The sequence below is a fragment of the Pan paniscus genome, chromosome 19, assembly GCF_029289425.2.
Source record: "Pan paniscus chromosome 19, NHGRI_mPanPan1-v2.0_pri, whole genome shotgun sequence".
Classification (NCBI taxonomy): domain Eukaryota; kingdom Metazoa; phylum Chordata; class Mammalia; order Primates; family Hominidae; genus Pan; species Pan paniscus.
Window position 1 is genome coordinate 83,740,888 of NC_073268.2, and position 27,681 is coordinate 83,768,568.

At 40.7% G+C, this 27,681-nt stretch overlaps 1 protein-coding gene and 1 non-coding gene across 2 annotated transcripts; both read left to right on the plus strand.

The window, feature by feature from the left end:
• Positions 1–793: 793 nt before the first annotated feature.
• NOL11 (nucleolar protein 11) lies at positions 794–26,961 on the plus strand. The gene is made up of 18 exons (XM_003812361.5): positions 794–1,146; positions 2,729–2,842; positions 2,961–3,017; positions 4,429–4,577; positions 5,639–5,696; positions 7,102–7,246; positions 9,506–9,694; positions 17,115–17,191; positions 18,654–18,777; positions 19,419–19,507; positions 19,824–19,898; positions 20,262–20,446; positions 20,601–20,726; positions 20,876–21,109; positions 21,686–21,764; positions 22,270–22,362; positions 26,237–26,344; positions 26,501–26,961. Exons 1-18 carry the CDS (start codon positions 1,006–1,008, stop codon positions 26,615–26,617), a joined length of 2,160 nt encoding a protein of 719 aa, XP_003812409.2. The 5' UTR covers positions 794–1,005; the 3' UTR covers positions 26,618–26,961.
• Positions 23,422–23,552, plus strand: LOC112437660 (small nucleolar RNA SNORA38). The gene has a single exon (XR_003026219.1). It is a non-coding gene; the product is annotated as a small nucleolar RNA SNORA38 (small nucleolar RNA).
• Positions 26,962–27,681: the final 720 nt, after the last annotated feature.

Genomic DNA, 27,681 nt, shown 5'->3' on the forward strand with positions numbered 1-27,681 from the left:
GATAATGCCAGGACTTTTGAACAACAAAAGACCTATTAGCATTATAAAAACAGACTTTATTTGATTCCTTCACAGTAGCTGGATATTCTCCTTTTGCCCATGTTGTCATGTTGGGGCAATGAGAAACAACACACATGGCGATCTGGTGGATGCTTAAATCTAAACTGAGGCACTTTGTCACACTGGGTACATTTGTTTAGTAATTGCCTATTAAATGGTTTCTCCCTAAGAACATCACAATTTATCTTTACTTATTTATTTAACATTATTGATTGAATCTGCCATGCTTATCTTAGAAACATACATTTCTCCCGGTAATAAAAACCTTGCCAAAAATCACACAGGGGACCTTTCACCTTCATCAAACTAGTCTGAATTTCCTGTAAGCTGAGGAGAGATTTTCCCCACTGGGGCTCAGAGAAGGGGAGTCAGAGAACTCAGAAGGCTTGAAAGACTGAAGAGACTGGAGATCTCTAGAGGGTTCCAAGAAACTTGGGGGGAATTAAGCATTTCACGTAGGAACAGCACGTTATTGGGAGTTTACCTACAGAGATAAATATTTTTTCTTTGGCAGATCGTTCCACAAGGCCATGGATGGAATTCCTAGGGAGTTCCCTTGCAATTTAAAAAAAAAAAAAAAATCTAGCTTATTTATATTCGACCACTCCCTAGACCCATCTACAGTCTCTCAAGTCCCCACCTAGAACAGCACGCAGCCGATTCAGGACCCAGTAAGCAACACTTCCGCACCTACCCTATCCCTTCCTGGAGCACATCCGGGACTCGGCGAGGCGTGGTCTCGGGAGGCGGAGTCTGACGCAAGCCGGCCCAGACCACCTGGCTGAATTCACAGTTGCGCTCGCTCCTTCCGCCCGCCAGAGGTCGCAGGCTGCGAGAGCAGGTTCCTGGTTTGGCAAGCACTCGCCCCTCAGGCCCGTTCATTCTCGCGAGAGAAAGCGCGAGGCCTGCCGGGAGTGAGCGCGGCCGTACTTAGGTTTGCTCAAAATGGCAGCGCTGGAGGAAGAATTCACGTTGTCTTCGGTAGTCCTGAGCGCCGGGCCTGAAGGACTCCTAGGCGTGGAGCAGAGCGACAAAACAGACCAGTTTCTAGTGACAGACAGCGGCAGGACAGTCATCCTCTATAAGGTGAAGGCAATAGGTTTGGGAGCGCCCCGACTGCCTTCTCGCCCCTTTCTGAGCGCGGAGCTCGAGCTCAAGTTTCTCACAGCTTCAGAAAGAGATCGTGGAGAAGGCTTAGCAGAGAGCCGGCTGGGCCTGTTGGGGACGCTGAGTGAGGTCTAGAATCTGGCTTGCTTGCCTTCCTGTAAAGGCATATTTCCGACTTGCAGGGGCAGAGCGTCTGAGTGCACGTGGGTTAGACTCGGAAAAGAAAGAAAACCTGTGCTTTTGCTTCGGAACTCGCGGAATTGGCCTTGCTAAGATTCCCTCCTAGGGTCTTTATTATCTTAGCCGCCCGCGGGAGGATGGAACGGAGATTGGTTGGGCGGGAGAGGATGACACTGACAGAGTGGGAATAGTGGTTTAGCCGTGTCTACACTTCACACCCCTCTCTTTGTAGGGGCGGGGACAATTTTAGAGCGTGAGGGACTTTCTTGATAGCTCGCTAAGAATCTTGCCTCCAAGTGAGTTGTCTGTTGGCATCTCTGATTCACGCTGGGAATCCTGGAGTTGAGTCCTGGGAAAATCTGCAAGCCCTGCCCCCATTTCAGCCTAAAGCCTGATAGAGAACACTTTCTAACCTTGCTTTTGGTGGTCGCATAGAAAGCAGTTACTTTTCTCTGGGCTGCTGAACATAGTTTTCCATGTTTTAAAGAAGTTAGCTATCTGCTTTGACGTTTTGAGAACAGGTTGCTAACAGCTCCCTGTGCCGTTTTGACTCTGCTAACTCTATTGGGTTTCACTTGGGATGTCAAGTAGATTTGCAGTTTTGCAGCTCCTGCATAGGAATACAATGGCAGATTGGAATTGGATAGACATGATCCCAGATGTCCCTACTTAATTTCCCATGCCGCTGTTCAGAGGCATAACTTCCCATGCAGAGGCATAATATAATCAATTTTTAAATGTACTATTGTTTTTTAACAAAGGGTTGCTTATTTACTTATTTAGGAACTTAGTTATATTTTCATTTTAACTACCCTTTTAGAGGTTTGGCCGGGCGCGGTGGTTCACGCCTGTAATCCCAGAACTTCGGGAGGCCCAGGTGGGTGGATCACTTGAGGTCAGGAGTTCGAGACCAGCCTGGCCAACATGGTGAAATCCTGTCTGCTAAAAATACAAAAATTAGCCGGACGTGGTGGCGTGCGCTTGTAATTCCAGAGCTTTGGGAGGCCGAGGTGGGTGGAGCGCAGTGGCACGATCTCGGCTCACTGCAACCTCCACCTCCCGAGTTAAAGCGATTCTGCTGCCTCAGCCTCCTGAGTAATTGGGGTTACAGGCGTACGCCACCACGCCCGGCTAATTTTTGTGTTTTTAGTAGAGACAGGGTTTCACCATGTTGGTCAAGCTGGTCTCGAACTCCTGACCTCGTGATTTGCCCACCTTGACCTCTCAAAATGCTGGGATTACAGGTGTGAGCCACTGCCCTCGGCCAGTAAATTTTTTAAATGCTGTCATTTTAATGGTTTCTTTTATTGATTATAAATTTAATTGCTTTTAATGTTTGAAGTTGACTTCTTGAATATTGTATTTATCTTAATTTCATTAGGTTTCTGATCAGAAACCCTTGGGGAGCTGGTCAGTGAAACAAGGTCAAATTATAACGTGTCCAGCTGTGTGCAACTTTCAAACTGGAGAGTATGTTGTTGTACACGATAATAAGGTGAGTTTTAAAACTTTTGTATAATATATACAATATAAATGTTGATTATTAACTATTTGTATTTATTATATGTAATTGGAGAATAGGATAGTTTTTAACTAGTATGTTTTGATTTAAGGTTTTAAGAATATGGAATAATGAAGATGTAAACCTGGATAAAGTATTTAAAGCTACAGTAAGTCTTTGAATTTTCCAACATATTTATTTAGCTTATTGGTGAATTAGAATCATTCATAATAAAGTATGTGTTATTTATTTTAATACCTCTGGGAAAATAAGCATAAGGTCCTAATCAGGTTTTCATTCTAATTATCTTACAATGTATCTTGGTAACATGTCTCCATGAGTTAAGGAGATGAGGATTTATATAATTCATGAATGAGAAATTTATACTTATTTCCATGAGTTTGGATGTTTGGAGTGTGTCTTTTGTGAGAGCAAAATGAACTTCTGTGCCCTTTCTTAGAATAGGTAGAATAGACCCTGCAAGTTTCATGTATTGTACTTTTTTTTTTTTTTGAGACGGAGTTTCGCTCTTGTCCCCCAGGCTGGAGTGCAATGGCTCGATCTCGACTCACTGCAACCTCCGCCTCCTGGGTTCAAGTGATTCTCCTGCCTCAGCCTCCCGAGTAGCTGGGATTACAGGCATGCACCACCATGTCCAGCTAATTTTGTATTTTTAATAGAGACAGGGTTTCACCATGTTGGCCAGGCTGGTCTTGAACTCCTGACCTCAGATGATCCACCCACCTCAGCCTCCCAAAGTGCTGGGATTACAGGCGTGAGCCACTGCGCCTGGCCCATGTATTGTACATTTTGAAGAGTGGCACATAATATAGTAAAAAATAAAATAAAAACATGACTAGCTGTGCATGTTCTACTGATGACCTAGAGTGTGTTCATTTTTTCTTACTTATAAAATGAGGATCTTAAACTAGGTTAATCTTAAAAGTTCTTTCCAGTTCTAAATGTCTAAATATAATTGGCACATTTTAGAAGTGGCTCACAATAGGGTTAATTCAGATATAATGCAGTTGTTGCCTGGATCCTTGAAACTTCTAGCTAGCTAGCTGTGCTGTTCCCTGGCTCCATTCTTTTCATTTACCTTGAAATTCATAACACAATCCTGAATTTTAAACAGTGGGGGTTTTTTTATTGTTGTTTTCCTCACACACGGTGTTAACTTCTTTTTCTGGAATTGCAGGCTGTAGTTATAATTGTGGCATTAGTTTTTATCTAACACCAGAATTGCATGTACCTCTGCATGAATGGCTTATCTGTATCTTTCCCAGTTTTAAGAAACCCAGGTTTTAGCCTAACCTCTAGTAGTCACAACGGGTAAACCAAAAATGAATTTACAGATTAAAGCAGGGACTAGGTAGAGAGGATAAGAGAAAAAGTTAAGACTTCTAAATGTGTCTTGTGTTGTAGGTTAGATTTTGGAACCATACGTAATTATAAAGCAAAATTAATTCAAAATGAAAATAAAGCAGTCACTTAAAAAGAAGCCTTCTCTAAATATCCTTATATTATATTAGGTATAAATTGTTTTAGAATAAAAATTAAAATTTTTTATGTTCTTCCAGTTGTCAGCAGAAGTATATAGGATACTTTCAGTTCAAGGGACAGAACCCTTGGTGCTCTTCAAGGAAGGTGCTGTTCGTGGTTTAGAGGCCTTGCTTGCAGACCCCCAGCAGAAAATTGAAACTGTTATCTCTGATGAAGAAGTGATTAAGTAAGTTCCAGTACTTGTAAGTAAATTTATCAAAATAAAAATGCACTGAACATTTTTTTGCCTTGTTCAAAAGTATTTTGGTTATAAACATAATGAAAGTAACCTAATTAAAAATCACTTACAAAACACTGACTAAAACAACATCCTAAAAAGCCTCTGGGCATGAAGATTGAAGAAACCATAGAGTCATATGAAGTCTTGACAGAACTGGATACTTAGTTATTTGAGGATGAAATGGGTTATCCCAAAAGACCAAAATCTTTTTGTTCCTCTCATATTGCCCTGACTACCAAGCTCCCATCCTTGTTCCCTGGCTAAAAGTGCATCGTGTTAGTGAAATCATGATGCATTAAGAGCTCTGCATTCCCAGATTCTGAAATAAAACTGGAAAAATGACTCATCAAGGGATAGAAGGACACTTCATGATTCCACATCTTTCTGATACTCTTTATTTCATCACATTTCCTGTTCATTTTACTTGTTTTCTCCAGGTCCACCTGGTAGAAACTAATTTTCTAAAAGTCAGAGTGAAGACTGGTACTTACAACGTGGCCAATAACCAGTTATATATTAGACTGACCTGATGAATCCCTCTAAGGTGTGAGCAACTGTTGTGAGGGAAATCCTTGGAGGATTTGAGTTCTAGTTGCCGCTTTGCCACAAACTGTGCAGCCAGTAACTTCTCTATGCCTCAGCTTCCTCTATATTGAGATCTTAATGTTTTCCTCAGAACATGAGTCCCAAAAGTAACTCTGAAGAAAATGAGGTAGGGGAGTCAATTTAAGTTTGGGAAGCACTGCATCTCCCCTCTTAGAACTTTAAAATTCACATTATCATCTGGGGAGTTCAACAACCTGCATTTAATCCAGAGCTGCATTTGACAAATGCGTATTGCTTGTGATATATGTTTCAAAACGCCCAATTAAGTGTTCTCTGATGTCTTTCTGGTTCTAAAAAATATTTAATGAAAACTTTGATTAAATTTTGATTGATATGTGTCTCCCAGCTGGTGATTTTTGCATCCTATAATTTTTCTTTTTTTCTTTTTTCTTTTTTTGTAGATGGACAAAGTATTTCATAGTATTCAGGCATCCTGTTTTAGTTTTTATTACTGAAAAAGTAAGTGATATCTTCAATTCCTGGCCCATTTTGTGAAATTTCTTTAAAAAAAAAAATTTATTTAGAGACAGGGTGCTGCCCTGTCACCCAGGCTTGAGAGCAGTGGTGCCACGATGGTTCACTGCAGCCTCAACCTCCTGGCTCAAGCAGTCCTCCCACTTCAGCCTGCCGAGTTGCCTAGTAGCTGGGACTACAGGCATGCACTACCATCCTGGCTTATGTTTTATTTTTTGTAGAGACAGGGTCTCACTGTATTGCTCAGGCTGGTCTCAAACTCCTTGGGCTCAAGGGATCCTCCTGCCTTGGCCTTTCAAAGTCCTGGAATTACAGGTGTGAGCCACTGTGCCCAGCTGTGAAATTTCAAAACTTTTTTTTTTTTTTTTTTTTTTGAGATAGAGTTTTGTTCTTGTTGCCCAGCCTGGAGAGCAATGGTACGATCTCAGCCCACCACAGCCTCCTCCTCCCGGGTTCAAGTGATTCTCCTGCCTCAGCCTCCCGAGTAGCTGGGATTACAGGCATGCACCACCATGCCCAGCTAATTTTGTATTTTTAGTAGAGACGGGGTTTCTCCATGTTGGTCAGGCTGGTCTTGAACTCCCAACCTCAGGTGATCCACCCACCTCAGCCTCCCAAAGTGCTGGGATTACAGGCGTGAGCCACTGCGCCCGGCGCAAAACCATTATTTTTTAAACTAAAATGTGACTTCATTATTCTCTCAGAAGATCTCTAATTTTTTTTTTTTTTTTTTTTTTTTTTGAGACGATTCTCCCTCTGTCACCCAGGCTGGAGTACAGTGGCACAATCTCGGCTCACTGCAACCTCTGCCTCCCGGGTTCAAGCGATTCTCCTGTCTCAGCCTCCCAAGTAGCTGGGACTACAGGCGCCCGCCACTACTCCTGGCTAATTTTTGTATTTTTAGTAGAGACAGGGTTTTGCCATATTGGTCAGGCTGGTCTCGAACTCCTGACCTTGTGATCCACCGACTGCGGCCTCCCAAAGTGCTGGTATTACAGGTGTGAACCACCAAGCCCAGCCTCTAACTTTTTTATGACCTTTTAAATTTAAGGCTGGGTGTGGTGACCTCATCTCTATTAAAAAAAAAAAAGTAGTGTAGCATGGTAACACACACCTGTATTCCCAGATATTTGGGAGGCCGAGGTGGGAGGATTGCTTGAGCCTGGGAGGTGGAGGTTGCAATGAGCTGAGATCACACCACGGTAGCCCAGCCTGGGCCACAGAGCAAGACCCTGTCTCAAAACAAACAAACAAACAAATTTGATAGCATAAGATGTTTTTAAGTACTCATTGATGTAAGTAGAATGGGGTGACAACTTCTGGTTTTAACATATGTTAAAATACTTGGTCGAAATGGGAATATTTATAAAATAACCTTTTTTTTTTGCAGCATGGAAATTACTTTGCTTATGTGCAAATGTTTAACTCACGTATCTTAACCAAATATACACTCTTACTTGGACAAGACGAAAACTCTGTTATAAAGAGTTTTACTGCATCTGTAGATCGGAAATTCATCTCTTTGATGTCATTAAGTAAGTTTTCTTTCTTTAAACTTTCAGAGATTATAAATAGAGGATTGTTATAGGATAGTGTATGTTTTTGAATCGTAGACTTTGTGAAGCATTCAGTTACAGCCATTTCTGTGCTTCTTTACAGCGTTCATGCCTTCACTTTTTTTTTTTTTTTTTGAGACAGAGTCTCGCTCTGTCGCCCAGGCTGGAATGCAGTGGCACAACCTCTGCTCACTGCAACCTCTGCCTCCCAGAGTCAAACAATTCTCCTGCCTCAGCCTCCTGAGTAGCTGGGATTACAGGCGCCCACCCCCACATCTGGCTCATTTTTGTATTTTTAGTAGAGACGGTTTCGCCATGTTGGTCAGGCTGGTCTCCAACTCCTGACCTCAGGTAATCCACCCGCCTTGGCCTCCCAAAGTGCTGGGATTACAGGTGTGAGCCACCTCGTGCGGCCCATGCCTTTGCTTTTTGTACTTTGCATGTCTGGCCATGCATTAGATCAGTGATCCTGTGTTTTGAGGGCCTATTGAAGTACTTAAGATACAGCATCCTTTTCTAACATTGCTTCTTTATATTTTATGTCTTAAAATTTACCATAAGCTGGCCGGGCGTTGTTCACGCCTGTAATCGCAGCACTTTGGGAGGCTGAGGCGGGCGGATCACAAGGTCAGGAGATCGAGACCATCCTGGCTAACATGGTGAAACCCCGTCTCTACTAAAAATACAAAAAATTAGCCAGGCATGGTGGCGGGTGCCTGTACTCCCAGCTACTCTGGAGGCTGAGGCAGGAGAATGGTGTGAACCCAGGAGGCGGAGCTTGCAGTGAGCTGAGATCGTGCCAGTACACTGCAGCCTGGGGGACAGAGCAAGACTCGAGACTCAACAAACCAAAACAAAAAAATTTACCATAAGCAATAAGTAACAATGTTAATACCAGTGAAAAAGAGAAATCACCTTTTGGCTGATAAGGCCCAGGTTCTTTGAGTGTAATTAGTGAAACATAAACTGTCTGTGCTTGGCATTGAATGGCCCCTCTGCTCCTTTTTTCCAACCATTAGATTTAGTATGCCCTTCCTTGAATAGCGACTGAGACAGATGGGCAAAAGGAGACTAACAGCAGCTTTGGCCCATGCCAGTTGCTTTTTATTATAGATTGTAATACCTTTATGAAATGGTCTAAAGTATAACCCCAGTCTTAGGCCTCTAGGGCGGGGAAGAAAAAGAAAAGTCTTTGTGGTACCCTCTCCCCTCCACCCTTCATGGCTGCTTTTGAAGTTGTTCTGAGAAGGTGAAGGAGAAGTAAACAAGGGCAATACATAGGAAACATTTCCATATTATCACAATTAAAAATCTTTGTGAAGTTTTTCAGTGTGCAAATGTTTGCAGTGGCTATTTTTTAAAAGGCTCCTATCATTTTCATATCTTGGGGGCTATTGGAATGTAGTTAATGTTTAGCCTAATGAACTTTGAAGTGAGGAAGTGTGAACCAAAGGGTTATATAAATCTTTACGTAACAATTGCTAGAACCACATGAAACTGCTGAAATTCAGTTGGCCCACAAGAAAGAGCAATTTCATAAGGTTTTCAGGGTGATGAGGTAGGAAGAATTATAATAAACTAAGCACGCTGGCTCACACCTGTAATCCCAGTACTTTGGGAGACTGAGGCAGGAGGATCATTTGAGCCCAGGAGTTGGAGACCAGCCTGGGTAACATAGCGAGACCCTATGTCTAAAAGAAAATTTTTTTAAATTAGCTGGGTGAGGTGTGTGCACCTGTAGTCCCCGCTATTTGGGAGGCTGAGGTGAAAGATAGATCACTTGAGCCCAGTAGGTTGAGGCTACAGTGAGCTGTGATCACACCACTGCACTGTAGTCTTGGGCCACAGAGTGAGACCCTGTCTCAAAAAAAAAAACAAGAAAGAAAGGTAACGTATAGACCAGATGCTAATTACTTTCTAATGAGGGATATATCCTTTTAGGGACTAGATGATCTATATTCTTGGCAGTCCCCCTCAATATTTTAAGTTATTGCAGGTATTTACAGTTTGTATTTCTTGACTATTACATTTCTTACTGAGATTTTTATTAATAGTACTTCTTTCCCCAGTTTAAATTTGTGGTACTCTTTAAGAGAAAGCACGGTGATGGGATTGTTTATTTTTCTGGTTGGCTATTTTATCAAATTGGTAAAATCTTATAAACAACCTAGTACATTTAACTATAATAGATATAGAAGTATCCTTCAATAACCAACAACAAATGCTTGTTTCCAACAGGCTCTGATGGTTGTATATATGAAACCTTGATACCAATACGTCCAGCTGACCCAGGAAAAAATCAGAGCTTAGTTAAATCACTGCTGCTCAAGGCTGTTGTATCTGGTAACGCTCGAAATGGAGTTGCACTCACTGCCCTGGATCAGGATCACGTCGCAGTCCTAGGAAGTCCACTAGCAGCTTCTAAGGGTAACTGACATCCAATTCATTAAGAAGGCCTTTGTATGTTTCCTTCACGGTGTACCTTTTAGTCTTCCTTTTCTTTTTCATTTCATTATTACCCAGACTAATTCATTCTCTTTATCAGCATACTCAATTTTTTTTGTGCCTTCCTAATTCTTCTTGAATTGGTTTTTATTTTTATTTTGCATTGATCTTTCAAAAACACTTCTTGCTATCACCACCATGCTCATAACTATGTCATAGAGAAATAAAAATGGTGAATATACTAGTCACCATCATACTAGCCTGCAGGTATTTGAAACATTAGTAAGCCTACATTTGAGGATTGGATTCTTGGCAACATTTCACATCATGGAAATCCACTGGACATGAACACCTTGAAATGTGGGAACTAATAGTGTACCTTTGGACTCCGTGACTTCTGAACAGGATTCTCATCGCCACCTTGCCTCCTTACCCACCAACTCCCCGCCAGACTTCCTAGTCAGTCATGAAGAACACGATCGCTCCTTGCCAGTGCAGGATAGCAGACCCCAGCCTTCACTAGAAAACTCAGACTCTGTCGTTTAGCATAAGTCCCTTCACAGCCTAGACCTGTCCACCTTTTCCAACCTTTTCTCCCAAATTCTGAGCAAGAACCCTCTGCTTTATTCAGGCAGGGCTCTCTATTGACCACACATTTGATATGCCCATCCTCACCTGTGTACTTTGTTCTGTGTTTCTCCTGCTTATTATTAACATAGGAGCAAGGCTCAATGCCTATAATCCCAGCACTTTGGGAGGCCTAGGCAGGCAGATCACCTGAGGGGAGCTCGAGCCAGCCTGACCAACATGGAGAAACCCCGTCTCTATTAAAAATACAAAATTAGCTGGGTGTGGTGGCTCATGCCTGTAATCCCAGCTACTCAGGGGGCTGAGGCAGGAGGATCGCTTGAACCTGGGAGGTGGAGGTCGCAGTGAGCCAAGATCACACCATTGCACTCCAGCCTGGGCAACAAGAGCGAAACTCCGTCTCAAAAAAAAAAAAAGCCCCAGGCACAGTGGCTCACGCCTGTAATCCCAGCACCTGGGGAGGCTGAGACAGGCAGATTGCTTGAGGCCAGGAGTTCGAGACCAGCTTGGCCAACATGGTGAAACTCCATGCCTCTACCAAAAATAGAAAAAATCAGCTGGGCTTTTTGGCGCACAAACCCAGAAGGTGGAGGTTGCAGTGAGCCGAGATTGCACTATGCACTCAACCTGGTCAACAGAGTGAGACTTTGTCTCAAAAAAAAAAAAAAAAAAGACAAGAACTCCTGGTTATAGTATAACTATACCATGTGCGAGCCAGGCACAGTGGCTCATGCCTGTAATCCCAGCACTTTGGGAGGCCAAGACGGGCTGATCACAAGGTCAGCAGATCAAGACCATCCTGGCTAACACGGTGAAACCCCGTCTCTACTAAAAATACAAAAAATTAGCCGGGTGTGGTGGTGGGCACCTGCAGTCCCAGCTACTCGGGAGGCTGAGGCAGGAGAATGGCGTGAGCCTGGGAGGCAGAGCTTGCAGTGAGCTGAGATCACACCACTGCACTCCAGCCTGGGGGACAGAGCAAGACTCCGTCTCAGAAAATAAATAAATAAATAAAATAACTACCATGTGCCTGGCACTTTACTAAGATTATCTCATTATTTGTATCATTTAGTCCTCTACCATTTAGGAGGAAATAAAGTTGTTACTATCCCCCTTTACAAAACAGGAAACTGAGGTATGAGGTAACTAAGTAGTGGAACTAGGATTCAACCTGAACAGGTGAACTCTGTTAAGCCATGTACCCTGCTGCTCTTAAGTCCTGGCTCTTGACCACTTCACTAAGCTGTGCTTCTCCTCTCTCTTCTCCCATCTTCCTCTCTTTCTTATTTCTGCTCTACCTCCCTGCCAAAAAAACCCGGTGGCTACTATAGAGTTTCCTGTGTCTCTTCCTATGGTTTTTTTTTGGTCCATATACAAGCAAATACTACTACTTAAGGGGTTTTTTCCCCTCCTTGTTTAACACCAATGGTAGCACACCATACATACTGTTGTGTACCTTGTTTATTCACCTACCCAAGATCTCTCAGAGATCATTCCATATCATATTATTTGTTAATCTTCCTTGCTTTTTGAATAGCTGTGTAATATTTCACCGAAGGGCGGCCCCACAGTGTGCTTCATCACTCTCCCATTGCCAGACATGAACCATCTATTCTGTTTTTTTAAATTAAGATGAAATTCATATAACATAAAATTAATCGTTTTATTTTTTAAATTTTTTAATGCTCTTTTTAATTTTCATTTCTTTTTTCATTGTTTACTTTCATTTATCTTTAATTTTTGGTAGGCCCTTGTAGAAGAAATTAAAGTGAAGGAGTCACTGGTGTTCGTTGTGCATCTACTTCTGTCTAGTTTTGTTGTTGTTGTTTTTTTTTTTTTTTGAGACAGAGTTTTAGTCATGTTGCCCAGGCTGGAGTGCAGTGGCGGGATCTCGGCTCACTGCAACCTCTGCCTCCCAGGTTCAAGCGATTCTCCTGCCTCAGGCTCCCAAGTAACTGGGATTACAGGCATGTGCCACCACACTTGGCTAATTTTTTTCCTTTTTCTTTTTGTATTTTTTGTATTTTTAGTAGAGACGGGGTTTCACCATGTTGGTCAGGCTAGTCTTGAACTCGTGACCTCAAGTGATCCACCCACCTTGGCCTCCCAAAGTGCTGGAATTACAGGCGTGAGCCACTGCACCTGGCCAACGTCTTGTTTTAAAACATTTTCATTATGTCAAAAGGAACCTGTGGACCCATTAGGCAGTTGCTCCTCATTCTCCTCTGCCCCCTACCCTTGGCAACCACCAATTTGCATTCTTCTATGGATTTACCTTTTTGGGATACTTTGTGTAAATGAAATCATACAATACTTTTTTTTTTTTGAGGCAGAGTCTTGCTCTGTCTCCCAGGCTGGAGTGCAGTTGCGCAATCTCGGCTCACTGCAAGCTCCGCCCCCCGGGTTCACGCCATTCCCCTGACTCAGCCTCCCGAGTAGCTGGGAATACAGGCGCCCACCACCACGCTTGGCTGATTTTTTTGTATTTTTAGTAGAGACGGGGTTTCACCGTGTTAGCCAGGACGGTCTCGATCCCCTGACCTCATGATCCGCCCACCTCGGCCTCCCAAAGTGCTGGGATTACAGGCGTGAGCCACCGCACCCGGTCCATCATACAATACTTTTTGTGTCTGGCTTCTTTGACTTAGACTTAGCCTAATTTTTGTTTTTATATTTAGTTTTTAGTAGCTCTGAGGTCTTGCTACGAGCTCCTCCTGCCTCAGCCTCCCATAGTGTTGGGATTACAGACAAGAGCCACCACGCCTGGCTAGCCAAATGTTTTTGAGGTTCATCTACCTCGTTGCATGTATCAGTGTTTCATTCCTTTTCATGGTAGAGTAATATTCCATTGTATATATATAACAGTTTGTTATCTGTTCATCCATTCATGGATATTTTAGCTATTTCCACCTTTTGGTTATTGTGAATATCACTATGAACATTCGTGTGCATGTATTTGTGTACCAGTTTTTTTTGTTGTTTTTTGTTTGTTTGTTTGTTTTTTTGAGACAAGAGTCGCTCTGTCGCCCAGAGGCTAGAGTGCAGTGGTGCAATCTGGGCTCACTGCAAGCTCCGCCTCTCGGGTTCACACCATTCTTCTGTCTCAGCTTTCCAAGTAGCTGGGACTACAGGCGGGTGCCACCACACCCGGCTAATTTTTTGTATTTTTAGTAGAGATGGGGTTTCACCGTCTTAGCCAGGATGGTCTCAATCTCCTGACCTCATGATCCGCCCGCCTCAGCCTCCCGAAGTGCTGGGATTATAGGCGTGAGCCACTGCGCCCAGCTGTGTACCAGTTTTTAATTCTTTGGGATATACACCTAGCAGGGGAATTACTGGGTCATGTGTTAATTCCATATTTAGTTTTTCATTTTTTAATTTTTAATGGGTACATAACAGGTGTATGTATTTAAGGGGCACATGAGATATTTTGATACAGGCATGCAATGCATAATAATCACATCAGGGTGAATGGGGTACCCATCACCTCAAGCATTTGTCATTCCTTTGCATTGCAAACATTTTAGTTATACTCTTTTCGTTGTTGATTGTGTTTAACTTTTTGAAGAACTGCCGAACTCCACAGTGGCCGAACCATTTTACATTCCCACCAGCATTGTACAGTGGTTCCAGTTTCCCTGCATTCTTGCTCACACGTGGCTATTTTCCATAATTTGGATTCTGGCCATTCTAGTGGGTGTGAAGTAGTACTTCATTTCGGTTTTGATTTGCATTTCCCTAATGACTAAGTGTGTTGAACATTTTTTCATATGCTCATTGTCTATTTATATGTCTTCTTTGGAGAATTGTCTATGCAAGTCCTTTGCCTATTTTTAAATAAGGTTGTCTTTTTTGTTGAATTGTAAGCGTTCTTTATATATTCTAGATGCTACACCCTTATCAGACATGATTTCCAAATATTTTCTCCCATTCTATAGGTTGTCTTCACTTGGATAATGTCCCTTCGTGCACAAAAGTTTTAATTTTCATGAAGTCCAATTTTTATTTTTCTTTCATTGCTTGTGCTTTTGGTTCCACATCCAAGAATCCATGGCCAAATCCAAGGTCATAAAGACTTATCCCCATGTTTTCTTCAAAGAATGTTATGGTTTTAGCTCTTATACTTAGGTTGTTGATTTATTTTGAGTTATTTTTGTGTATGGTGTAAAATAAGGGATTAACTTTGTTCCTTTGCCTGTGGCTCTCCAGTTGTCCCAGCACCACAGTGGTCCTGGCACCTTTGTTGAAAAATCAGTTGGCCCTAGATGACTCTCAATCTATTACACTGGGCCAGTACCACACTGTTTTGATTACTGTAACTTTATAATCAGTTTGGAAATCAGGAAGTATGAGCTCTCCAACTTTGTTCTTCTTTTTCAAGTTTGTTTTTGCTCTTTAGGCCCCTTACAATTATTCCATGTGATTTTGAAGACTGGCTTTTCCATTTCTGCAAAAAAGACCATTGGAATTTTGATTGAGATTGAACTGAGCCTGTAGGTTGCTTTGTGTGGTATTGCCATCTTAATATTAAGTCTTCCAATTGCTGAACACAGGATATCTCTATTTATTTATGTCTTCCTTAATTCCATTCAGCAATGTTTTATAACTTTTAGTGTACAATGCTTTCACTTGGTTAAATTTATTCCTAGGGACCAGGCGCAGTAATCACACCTATAATCCCAGCACTTTGGGAGGCCAAGGTGGCCGGATCACCCAAGGTCAGGAGTTTGAGACCAGCCTGACCAACATGGAGAAACCCTGTCTCTACTGAAAGAAAATACAGAATTAGCTGGGTGTGGTGGCACACGCCTATAATCCCAGCTACTTGGGGGAGCAGGGGTGAGGCAGGAGAATCACTTGAACCCGAGAGGTGGAGGTTGCGGTGAGCCAAGATCACGCCACTGCACTCCAGCCTGGGCAATAAGAGCGAGACTCCGTCTCAAAAAAAAAAAAAAAAAAAATTATTCCTAGGTATTTTATTCTGTTGGATGCTAATATACATGGAATTATTTTTCTCTTTTTTTTAAAAAATGTTTTATTTTTGGAGATGGAGTCTTACTCTGTTGCAGGGCTGGAGTGCAGTGGCATGATCTTGGCTTACTGCAACCTCTGCCTCCCGGGTTCAAGCAATTCTCCTGCCTCAACCTCCTGAGCAGCTGGGACTACAGGTGCATGCCATCATGCCTGGCTAATTTTTTATATTTTAGTAAAGACAGGGTTTCACTGTGTTGCCCAGGCTGGTCTCCAACTCCTGAGCTCAGGCAATATGTCTGTCTCGGCCTCCCAAAGTGCTAGGATTACAGGCATGAGCCACCATGCCCTGCCAGAATTTTTTTTCTTAATTTGCTTTTTGTTTTTACTATATAGGAGCATCTGATTTTTGTATGTTGATCTTGTACCCTGCAACCTTGCTGAATTTGTTTATTAATGCTATTAATGCTAATCTTTTCCTGTGGATTCTTCGAGATCTCTATACAGGATCATGTCATCTGTGAGTAGAGTTACTTTTACCTCCATTTAAATTTGGATTTTTGGCTGGGCGTGGTGGCTCATACCTGTAATCTCAGCACTTTGGGAGGCCGAGGTGAGTGGATCACCTGAGGTCAGGAGTTCGAGACCAGCCTGGCCATCATGGTGAAACCCCTGTCTCTACTAAAATTACAAAAATTAGCTGGGCGTGGTGGCGTGCACCTGTAATCCCAGCTACTCGGGAGGCTGAGACAGGAGAATCACTTGAACCCAGGAGGCAGAGGTTGCAGTGAGCCAAGATCGTGCCACTGCACTCCAGCCTGGGCTACAGAGTAAGACTCTGTCTCAAAACAAACAAACAAAAATTGGATTTTTGTTTTTCTTCTTCTTGCCTGGCTAGAACTTGAATAGCAGTGGTGAAAATAAGCCTCCATGTCTTGTTTCTCATTTTAGGGGGACAGTTTTCAGTCTTTAACCTCTCAGTGTGATGATAGTTGCGTAGAATAGCAGTGGTGAAGAAGACAGGGCAAGCACCTTTGTCTTTTTCCTTATCTTAGGGGGAAAGCTTTTAGTCTTTCACTGTTGAGTGATGGTAATTGTGGGTTTTTCATAGATGCCCTTTATCATGTTAAGGAAGCTCCTTCCTTTTTCCTAGCTCTCTGAGTTTTTTTTGTTGTTGTTTTTTAAGTCATGAAAGACTGTTGGAGTTTGCACAATGCTTTGTGTCAACCGAGGTGATCATATGGTTATTCCGTCTGTTCTGTTGATGTATGTGCTGCACTGATTGGTTTTCTTCTGTTAACTACCCTTTCATCCCTGGAGTCAGTCCCTCTTGGTCATGGATCTTAATATTTCCCGTTGGATTTGGTTTGTTGGTATTTTGATTAGGATTTTTTTTTGCATCTATACTCATGGGGTTATTGCTCTGTAGTTTTTTTGTGTGGTGTCTTTGTCCGGCTTTGGTATCAGAGCAACCAAAAGCCCAAATGAGTTTAGAAAGTATTTCCTGCTCTTTTATATTTTGAAAGAGTTTGGGAAGATTTGTGTTAAATTGTAAATTTGTAGAATTTACCAGTGAAGCCATCTGGTCTTGGGCTTTTCTTTGTTGGGTGTTTTTAATTGTTATTCCTGGTTCATAAAGCCCTCCCTTCCTCAGGGCTCACCTTTCCAGGCTTCTTCTTACCATGAGCTCTCATTTCTTCCAGTTCCTGTGGCAATCACTGTCTTCATAATTCATTTCTATACTAAAGCAAAGCATATGTATTTAACTATAACTCCTCCCTTCCCCAAAATATCATATATTTATACTTGGGACTTTTTTCTGAATTTATGTCTTATTTTATAGAATGCCTCTCTGTATGGAACATAAAATTTCAAACACTACAGACTTCAAAAGAGTTACCACAAGGGACCAGTGGTCAAGTAAGTTTTTTCACTTGAGTACTTTCTCTGATTTAGTTATTTTGTTGTGTTTTGTTTTGCTTTGTTTTGAGATGGGGCCTCACTCTGTTGCCCAGGCTGGTCTTTTACTCTTGGGCTCAAGTGATCCTCCTGCTTCAGAAGTTTAGTTATTTTTCTGCCTAATAAATATGCTGTAAGGGAAGAGATCTCTTTGAACCTAAATATTTTGGCAGCTTTTCAAACCAGGTGTGGTGGTGTGTGTCTGTAGTCCCTGCTACTGAGGAGGTTGAGGCAGGAATATCTTTTGAGCCCAGGAGTTCAAGGCTTCAGTGCTGTATGATTGTGCCTGTGAAGAGCTGCTGCAGTCCAGCCTGGACAACATAGTGTGATCTCATCTCTGTAAATAAATAAGTAAATAGCTTGGCAGTTATTGATCAAATTTAAGAATTATTTTTTACCTGAGGGATTATGTTTAGTTCAGTTATTGTTGAAATCACTTCCAAAATTCTAAATTTTTGCCAGAACAATTAGCTATTTCATAAAACAGCTTTTGTTTTTAGCTGCTCTTTGGTTTTGTCTTTTTACTTATGTATTTTGAACTATACCCTCAAGCTGTTACTTTTCCTAATAAATTAGTCTTTTAGATTATGTGTTAAATGTTAAATGTTACCATGAAATTACATAAAAATAACTTAAAAGAATTAAAATTGAAGCTGAGCAGACTGTGCACTTCCTGAGGCAGGGTTCCTTGTAAGTTTTTTTCTCCAGTGTATTTTCAGTGCTTAGCAAGGTGCACAGTAAGTTTTAGTTACTTAGTGAATGAATATTCATATGCAAATAAATCAAGGCAATAGGATGTTTTGGTAATTTTAATTTGAGGATAAAGAGACAAGGTTTCTCAGCATACAATTTAATTATACTTTATATGTAAACAAGTAATTTTAACAAAATTATTCACAATTTTTTATTGTGAATAAACTCACTTTTTTATTACAACTTATTTTATTTGTTTTATCATTTTATTATTTATTATTACAAACTTTTTTTTATTTCCTTGTTCCCTCAGGCTTTTTTTTTTCACATACCTGTCTTATTTTTACAATCATAAAATATAAAGTGTTAAATTCCGGTTTGTAAATTTAGTGCATTAGAAGTTTGCCCATGCTATAGTAGCCTTGGTAATTATTATGTTAATAGATGTATAATAGTGACCACATTAATTTTAAACAATTGAGTTTTTTAAAATGTATATGTTGATTAGATTCTTCTGAGTTGAAAATATTCTTTAAATTATGCTTCATTCAGACTTGGGCAAAAATAAGAGCCTATTTAATAAGCTCTGCATATAAAATTCTTCTTGAAAGTTGCTTACTTTGCCTCGTTTTTAATACTGAGCACTTATACAGTGAGTGATAAGGCTTTATTGAGTCATACCTTAGAAGAGAAAAAAATTTGCTTATGTTTTTGATAACTTTTTTTGTAGCTCTGGTATTATGGAGAACATTTGTTTATGCTACATGGAAAATCTCTAACTGTGATTCCATACAAGTGTGAAGTGTCATCCTTAGCAGGTGCTCTTGGAAAACTCAAGCATAGTCAAGATCCAGGTAGAAACTTACTTCTGTTTGTTTTATTAATACAAACCGTTTTATTAACTTGTAGTTTCATACAGATTCCCACAGCCTTCTATTTGTAAAGCTTTTTCTTAATTTTGAAATTTACCGCTGTTTATTGAAACTTGTGAACAGGCCAGGCACGGTGTCTCACCCCTGTAATCCCAGCACTTAAGGAGGCAGAGGCGGGAGGATAGCTTGAGCCCGGGAGTTCAAGACCAGCCTGGGCAACATAGTAAGACCCTGTACTCCACAGAAAATGGAAAACAAAAAAAAAAAGTTTGAAACTTGTGAACAGTCCAAATTGCAGGTTCTGTGGCAAGCTGAAGAGCTACACTATGTTTTGAATGCCAGTGTTCTGATTTTAGGGGCAATGGGAGAACCCCCAAACAAAATCAGTAATACCTCTGCCCTCCCTTGTTTACCGATGGCCTCATCTGTTAGCTTAACGTTGTTGGACATACAGCCTTTTCACTATATTATGATTTTCTTATCTGAGGTTATCAGAATTACACGGACTTCAAAGCCTCTCTTAAATTGTATGAGTGGTTTTTTTTAAATTGTTCTTTGATTGTTTAGTTGGGCAAAAAGTAAGTCAAAACATTCCAGAAATTGTGCATTTTGCATTTTCTTAGGAACTCATGTCGTGTCCCATTTTGTAAACTGGGAGACACCTCAAGGATGTGGACTTGGGTTCCAGAACTCAGAGCAGTCAAGAAGAATTGTAAGTTTCGTAGATGAAATTGAAACGTTAGTGCAAATGTTGAAAAACAGAAAAAGACTGAATTATTTTAATGAATCATATCCTTACAACTCTTAGAGCTTTGACTATAATGACAGGACAGTTTGCGGCTTGAACCCAGTAACCTCACATTCTTTATCCAGAAATGCCCCATGTTGTCTATTAGTTATATTTACTTTTAAAAGTTTTTGATGAGAGCAAAAGTGTGCTAATCTCTTTGGAGTGTTTCATATCCCTCTAAATGTGTATTGGATCTCTTATATTGTTTTGTGATCCTAATCAATTTACTTAATTCCAGTTAAGGAGACGAAAAATTGAAGTGAGTTTACAGCCAGAGGTTCCACCATCCAAACAACTTTTGTCAACCATAATGGTAAATAAATAATATTGAAATATGAAAAATCAAACTCAAGTGTTCCAAAGAAATCGCATCTACTCTTCGTTCTGTCTTATTTTTATGATCATCTTTATACCTATAGCTAACATCTGTGTAGTATCTTAAGGGTGTCAGAGTTGATCCGATATTTTGGCTTCTTTGATGCTCGCTGTCACCTCATGAGATTGATATGGTGTTAGTCTTATCTCTTTCTCATTTAACTTTGCAGTGTCAGCTTCAGCTTTGCAGGAATGCATGATAACTGTTAGTCATTTGAGAAAATGTTGTGCTAGGAAACGTTAAGTTCAGAGTGACATTCGTTAATGTGCCAAACTGAATTCTTTAATTCTGCGCTTTCAGAAAGATTCAGAAAAACACATTGAAGTAGAAGTACGGAAATTTTTGGCTCTGAAGCAGACACCTGACTTTCATACTGTCATTGGGGACACAGTAACAGGACTTCTGGAAAGGTGTAAAGCAGAACCATCATTTTATCCCCGGAACTGTCTGATGCAGCTTATCCAAACACATGTGCTTTCTTACAGGTAGCTGTTTGTGTGTACCACACTGTACGTGCATAATTCTTCTGACCTTGTTTTTTATAGTTCTAATCTTCTGAAACTCTCAAAAGGCTTATAAATGTTCTGCAGTTGAGAATTTTCTTAATATGTAATAGTGATTCAGATTTTTTTGTCTTAGTTTGTGCCCCGACTTAATGGAGATTGCCTTAAAAAAGAAAGATGTGCAGTTGTTACAACTCTGTCTACAGCAGTTCCCTGACATTCCTGAATCAGTCACCTGTGCTTGCTTAAAAATTTTCTTGAGGTAAGTTAGACTCCAATGGTCCTTTTTCTTCACTACATTTATAATCTGTTACATTATTTGATTTCCAAAACTTTGATGCTTAGGAAATGAAATTTTTCCCAAAAGCTTGGTGATAAGGATTAACCTCTTGCTTTCAACTACCATCATAGCATTGGTGATGACAGTCTTCAAGAAACAGATGTTAATATGGAGTCAGTTTTTGACTGTAGTATAAATTCTGTACATGATGAGAAAATGGAAGAGCAAACTGAAATTCTTCAAAATGGCTTCAATCCTGAAGAAGATAAATGCAATAACTGTGATCAAGAGTTAAATAAAAAGCCCCAGGACGAAACAAAGGAGAGCACTTCATGCCCTGTGGTACATAAAAGAGCAGCTCTACTGTATCCTTTGACATAGAGCATCCCTCTGTTTCTCTTTATAGGGTATAGTTATATGCCAAGCAGTAACCAAGGAGTAACTCAATAATTTAAGGTTTTTCTTTCCTTTTCCAATTGTTTTTTGTTTCTGTTTGAAAATAGATTATGTTCAATGCTACGTTAAGTAAGGTTTACTTAAACCTGTTTAATTTAACTAGGCTGGGCATGGGTGGCTCATGCCTGTAGTCCCAGCACTTTTTGAGGCCGAGGTGGGAGGATTGTCTGAGCCCAGGAGTCCGAGACCAGCCTGGGCAACATGGCGAGACCCCCATCTCTACATCAGATTTAAAAAAAAAAAAAAGAAGAAGCTGTACTAACACAGAAGCTCTATCAATTCTGAAGATCAGTATTCTGAATAAATACCAATTAAAGTATTCCACGTGATCTCCAATGATTAGGAGAGTGTTTGGTGATAGAGCTCTTTTAGAGATGTAAAACTTTTGTATAAATTTAGAAAACTAACATTGACAAAGGAAGTTACTCATAAGTTCAATAGAATAGCTTCTATTTATTGAAGTAAGATTTTCCTTTAGTCCTGAGTAATGCAATTCTTCATTCAGCATATAGCGAGACATTTCTTCTGCCTCATTTGAAAGACATCCCAGCACAGCATATCACGGTAAGTGTTCATACAAGTTGTATAGAATTTTACTTCTGGTTTAAATATTGCTATTTAACTCTAACCAGCTGTTAGGGCATTCTAAAGGTTATCAAATTCTTTCATGTGAATAAGAGGTTGCCCAGCTCTAATGGCAAAAAATTGTGCTGAGAAAACTAGAGCGATACTAGGGTGATAGACCATGGCATATTCCTTGTGCCAAACTTGAAGGCCAAGTTAAGCTTCCTAAGTTATAAATGAATAAACACTAAAAAGAATTGCAGACAGAAGGGTTCTCTCTACCTATTATTTACAAACAATGAGCTTATCACCACCACTACCCCCAAACCAGATGAGCTCCTCATTAATGGGAGGGACTGCATTTTATTCATTTTTATGTCTCCAGATGTCTGGCGTATTTGTTTGATGTATAAATTGAACATTTTTTTCAATCTTCGTGATGGGTTTATATAATAGAAATTTTTTCTATCAAAATGATAAACTGTCCATTTTTTTCCCCACCCAGCTGTTTCTTAAGTATTTGTATTTCCTGTACCTGAAGTGTAGCGAAAATGCTACTATGACTCTTCCTGGAATACACCCACCTACCTTGAACCAGGTGAGATTATTTTTTTACTTTGATTTGGTGCTGGGAAAAATCTGTGAAAAAAAGTTGTATTCAAGGTCAGCACCTGCATTCAAGAGCTGACTTCTTGTTTCCTAGGCTGTACGAATCCCTTCGTCATAAAACCAAACCACTGCAGCTAGAAATGGGGAGTCTCTCATTTAGTAGATTTCTAGATCCATAAATCTACACGACAGAATTTTAATTTATCTTAAATTCCTGATTCTTCATTATGACCCTTCCCTTTTCCAAGAATTTCCTTAGCCTTGATGGGAGACAACAGGAAGGGGCTGATAATATAGGTTGCCCCCTTAATCATCTCTTAAGAATAAGAGAACAGGCCAGGCGTGGTGACTCACGCCTGTAATCCCAGCACTTTGGGAGGCCGAGGCGGGAGGATCACTTGAGGTCAGGAGTTTGAGACCAGTCCAGCCAACATGGTGAAACCCTGTCTCTACTAAAAACACAAAATCAGCCAGGCATAGTGGTGCATGCCTGTAATCCCAGATACATGGGAGGCTGAGGCAGGAGAACTGTTTGAACCCAGGAGGCGGACGTTGCAGTGAGCTGAGATCGCGCCACTGCACTCCAGTCTGGGCAACAAGCAAAACTCTGTCCCCAAAAAAAAAGGGGGGGAATAAGAGAATACAGATTAGTGAAAAAATATTCCCAGAGAATCCCATGGTAGTCCCTCTTTAAAAATAATACTTATGCTGGGTGCGGTGGCTCATGCCTGTAATCCCAACACTTTGAGAGGCTGAGGCGGGTGGATCACCTGAGGTCGGGAGTTCAAGACCAGCCTGACCAACATGGAGAAACCCCGTCTCTACTAAAAATACAAAATTAGCCAGGTGTGGTGGCATATGCCTGTAATCTCAGCTACTTGGGAGGCTGAGGCAGGAGAATCACTTGAACCCGGGAGTTGGAGGTTGCGGTGAGCCAAGATGGCACCATTGCACTCCAGCCTGGGCGACAAGAGTGAAACTCCGTCTCAAAAAAAAAAAAAAAACTTATTTAAAAAACAGTAAGAAACATTTAAAAATAATGTATTTACCCTCCTACAAAGGCATGTCTATAGTTCCTTGTCTTTGGACATGTAAGAATTGGAGGCAAAGAAATGTGGACTTGGAGAAATCTGGGGCCAGCTTGCTCTCCGCAGGCTCAAGATCAACCATCCCACATAGAAGCAGTAAAAACAATAAATTGTTTTGGTTTGGTAATATGTTATTCTAACAAAGGATTTTAAACACTTAAGTTGGCTATTCTTCATATAAAAAATAACTTCTTTTTTTTTTCCTTTTCAAGAAGGCAAGGTCTCGCTCAACCACACTGGAGTGCAGTGGGAATCATAGTTTGGGGCAGACGTGAATCCTGCCCTGAAGCAGTCCTCCCCACTTACCCTCCCAAGTAGCTGGGACTGCTGGTACATGCCACCACACCACATGAAAATACAATTTTTTTTCCTTTTTTGAGACGGAGTCTCGCTCTGTCTCCCAGGCTAGAATGCAGTGGCATGATCTCGGCTCACTGCAACCTCCGCCTCCAGGGTTCAAGTGATTCTCCTGCCTCAGCCTCCTGAGTAGCTGGGACTACAGGCACAAGCCACCACACCTGGCTAATTTTTGTGTTTTTAGTAGAGATGGGGTTTTACCGTATTGACCAGGCTCATCTCAAACTCCTGACCTCAGGTGATCTACCCATCTCAGCCTCCCAAAGTGCTAGGATTACAGGTGTAAGCCACCGTGCCCGGGCAAACTACAATTTTTTTATTTTAATTTTTCTTGTAGAGACAGGGACTCCCTGTGTTGCCCAGGCTGGTCTCAAACTGCTGGGCTTAAGTGATCTTCCTGCCTTGGCCTCCCAAAGCATGTGGATTACAGGCATGAGACACTTACCTAGCCTAAAAATAAGTTAAATTTTTCAGTGGTTATTTTTTATTTATTTATTTATTTATTTATTTATTTATTTATTTTCTTTTTGAGACAGAGCCTTGCCCTGTCACCCAGGCTGGAGTGCAGTGGTGCGATCTTGGCTTACTGCAATCTCCACCTCCCAGGTTCAAGCAATTCTCCTGCCTCAGCCTCCTGAGTAGCTGGGATTATAGGCCCCCACCACCATGCCCCTGTGCTTTTAGTAGAGACAAGATTTCACCATGTTGTCCAGGCTGGTCTGGATCTCCTGACCTCAAGATGATCCACCCACCTCAGCCTCCCAAGGTGCTGGGATGACAGGCGTAAGCCACCGCACCCGGCCCACTCAGCACTGTTTTAGACATTTCCTGGACCAGTAGACATACATCTGCCTCATTCCTTTTAACCAATGCATACTATTTCATTTTACAAATATAAATTAATGTACCTATCAATCCTCTATTGATGGTCATTTGTTTACCATTTTTTGCTGTTGTAAATCTTCAGTGAGGATCTTTATACAGATATTCTTGTATATTTATGAGAATGCCTGTTGAATACATTCCCACAAGAGAAATTATTGGATGAAATAGTACATGCAATTTTTAGTTTTCAAAATGCCAGACTTTCTGAAGAGTTGTGACAACTACCACCAGCAAGGTCTGAGGCATTCTTTTTCACATTCTTACTGACATCCAGTTTTGTCGAACTTACTTTTTGCCAGTCAGATGGGTAACAGGTGTTACCTCATTTTAATTTGCATTTCTTTGATAATGAGAGAAGGAAACCGTCTCTTCTTGTCCATTTATATTTGTTTTTGTGAATCTGCCTAGTCGGATTCTTTGTCCATATATATATTGCATTTCCTGTCTTTTGGTTTATAAAAAGTTCCTTTTATATTAAGGAAATTAGCCTTTTTCTATCAAATGCATTGTAAGTTATTTGTCTTTTTACTCTCTTTAGTATAATTTTTGACAGATACTTTTTCATGCTATTAAAATTAAAGTTTTCCTCTATAACTTCTTTATGGCTTATGTTATGTTTAAGGCCCTTCCCACTCTAAGATTATGAAAATAGTCACCAGCTTTCCCTACTACATGGTTTTATTTCTTGTGTTTAACTCTTTGATACATATAGAATTTAATCTGATATAAGGAGTTCCTTAGGGATCAGCTCCCCCTCCCAAATGGATAACCAGTTTCCCGGTTGCTTTGATATTTGCATGTTAACTACACCACTGGAAGATGTAGGACTACATAAGAAACTTCTATAAATGCTTAGTAATAATTCTGGTTTATGGCAACTCATCTATAATACACAACACCTTGTCCTTTGGGAAAATTTATCTTGCAGAATAGAAGATGAGTGGTTATTTTTGTGTGTGTGTGACTGAAAATTATTGAAACTGAAAACTAAAATTTTTAAAAATAAAAAGACAACTACTGGCGCGGTGTCTCAAGCCTGTAGTCTTAGCACTTTGGGAGGCTGAGGTTGGAGGATTGCTTGAGGCCAGGAATTCAAGACCAGCTTGGCAATAAGGCGAAACCCCATCTCTACAAAAATTGCTAAAAAGTAGCTGGGTATGATGGTGCATCTGTAATCCCAGCAACTCTGGATGATTGCAGCTACTCTGGGAGGTTGAGGCAGGAGGATCACTTCAGCCCAGGTGTTTGGAGGCTCCAGTGAGCTATGAATTGTGCCATTGCATTCCTACTCCAGCCTGGGTGACATAGCAAGATCCCATCTCTAAAATTTTTTTTAATTAGAATAAATTTTTTAAAAGCCAGAAATGAGCCTTTTTATATTTCGTAGAAATTGCTCCATCTCTAAACAAAAATGTCCAGATTTTATTTATAAAGACTTATTTTTCTCATAACTGTTTATTTATGGACTTTGTAAAGTGAATTAACCTGAAGTTAAATTTAAAATCTTAACTTCCTTTTCCTATTCATCTTCAGATTATGGATTGGATATGTCTACTTCTGGATGCAAATTTTACTGTTGTTGTAATGATGCCAGAAGCAAAGAGGCTACTGGTAAATCTTTACAAGCTTGTAAAATCTCAGGTTTGTGATTATTTGATATATACTGATTTTATTTGTACCCAAGTATCACCTGAATTACAATTATTCTTAAAATTTGTCCTTAAATAACTTACTCATGGAAGATTTGTTTCTATGTAGACATTATGGTAAAAGTTACTCTGAAACTCTTTTCTTTAGATATCTGTTTATTCCGAGCTCAACAAGATTGAAGTAAGTTTTCGGGAGCTACAGAAATTAAATCAAGAAAAGAATAATAGAGGATTATATTCAATTGAAGTGCTGGAGCTCTTCTGATATTATCAATTCTCCTTCATAGACATTTCATAAAGCTCTTTTATGTGAACTCTTGCTTCATCCAGGCAAGAACGGTGTTTTGTTTGCGACCATCTCAGTGTCAAGAGAAACGTGTCAGTGAGTACCTGGACCATCACTTAACTGATGCTCCGGGGTAGGACTGCAGGTTTCACATGAACCTGTTCTAGGCTGTGGACATTGGTGTGGAGAGGTTCTGCAATTTTTTAAAAATATGTAACTGGGTTGATTTTAAGTAAAATTATTTGTGTATTGATAAAAGTCTAATTTCTTATCATGTGTTTTGAATTTTTTCTTTTAATAAAAAATGACCATTGAAGCAGTGATTCTAGGAAGAATGTAATTTTATCAGAGTCAGAAGCTGCCCCTGCTCATTTGTTCCACAGCTCACCTTTATTTCACACATTTGCAGTGTGTCTTCTGCATGGACGTCTTCTGCCACAAGCAGGGCAGAGAGGGCCCCTCACACAGGCACGTGATTGCCTCCTGCGGTCTCCCCTGTCCTTTAGGACAAATGAAAAGTTCAAGTGTGATTCTACAGCCCAGCTTTACAGAAAGAATCCTGACGGCTGAATTTACCTTGCAGTAGTGAAAAGCTGCGTTTTAGGTCAGGCACTGTATGTAAACTTTAGTCACACATGGGGCCGTTAATAAACAGGTTCTCCTCCATTGTTTTTAATCTCTCAGTAGGCCTTAACGAAAAGAAATCCCAAAGGAACAGGGTAAAGCCTCTATTAATGATGACATTCTCAGCTGGGCACGGTGACCCACGCCTGTAATCCAAGCACTTTGGGAGGCGGACGCGGGCAGATTACTTCAGGTTAGGAGTTCAAGACCAGCTTGGACAACATGGTGAAACCCCATCTCTACCAAAAAATACAAAATTAGCTGGGCATGGTGGTGCGTTCCTATAGTCTCAGCTATTCAGGAGGTTGAGATGGGAGAATCACTTGAACCCAGGAGGCGGAGGTTGCGGTGAGCCAAGATAGCACCACTGCACTCCAGTCTGGATGACAGAGTAAGACCCTGCCTCGAAAAAAAAAAAA

Bases quoted from the DNA above. Each gene is read 5' to 3' on its own strand.
- NOL11 (XM_003812361.5), top strand. From the start codon at position 1,006: ATGGCAGCGCTGGAGGAAGAATTCACGTTGTCTTCGGTAGTCCTGAGC. The intron at 4,578-5,638 runs GTAAGTTCCAGT...CTTTTTTTGTAG, and splicing joins TCTGATGAAGAAGTGATTAA to ATGGACAAAGTATTTCATAG. The intron at 21,765-22,269 runs GTAAGTGTTCAT...TTCCCCACCCAG, and splicing joins TCCCAGCACAGCATATCACG to CTGTTTCTTAAGTATTTGTA.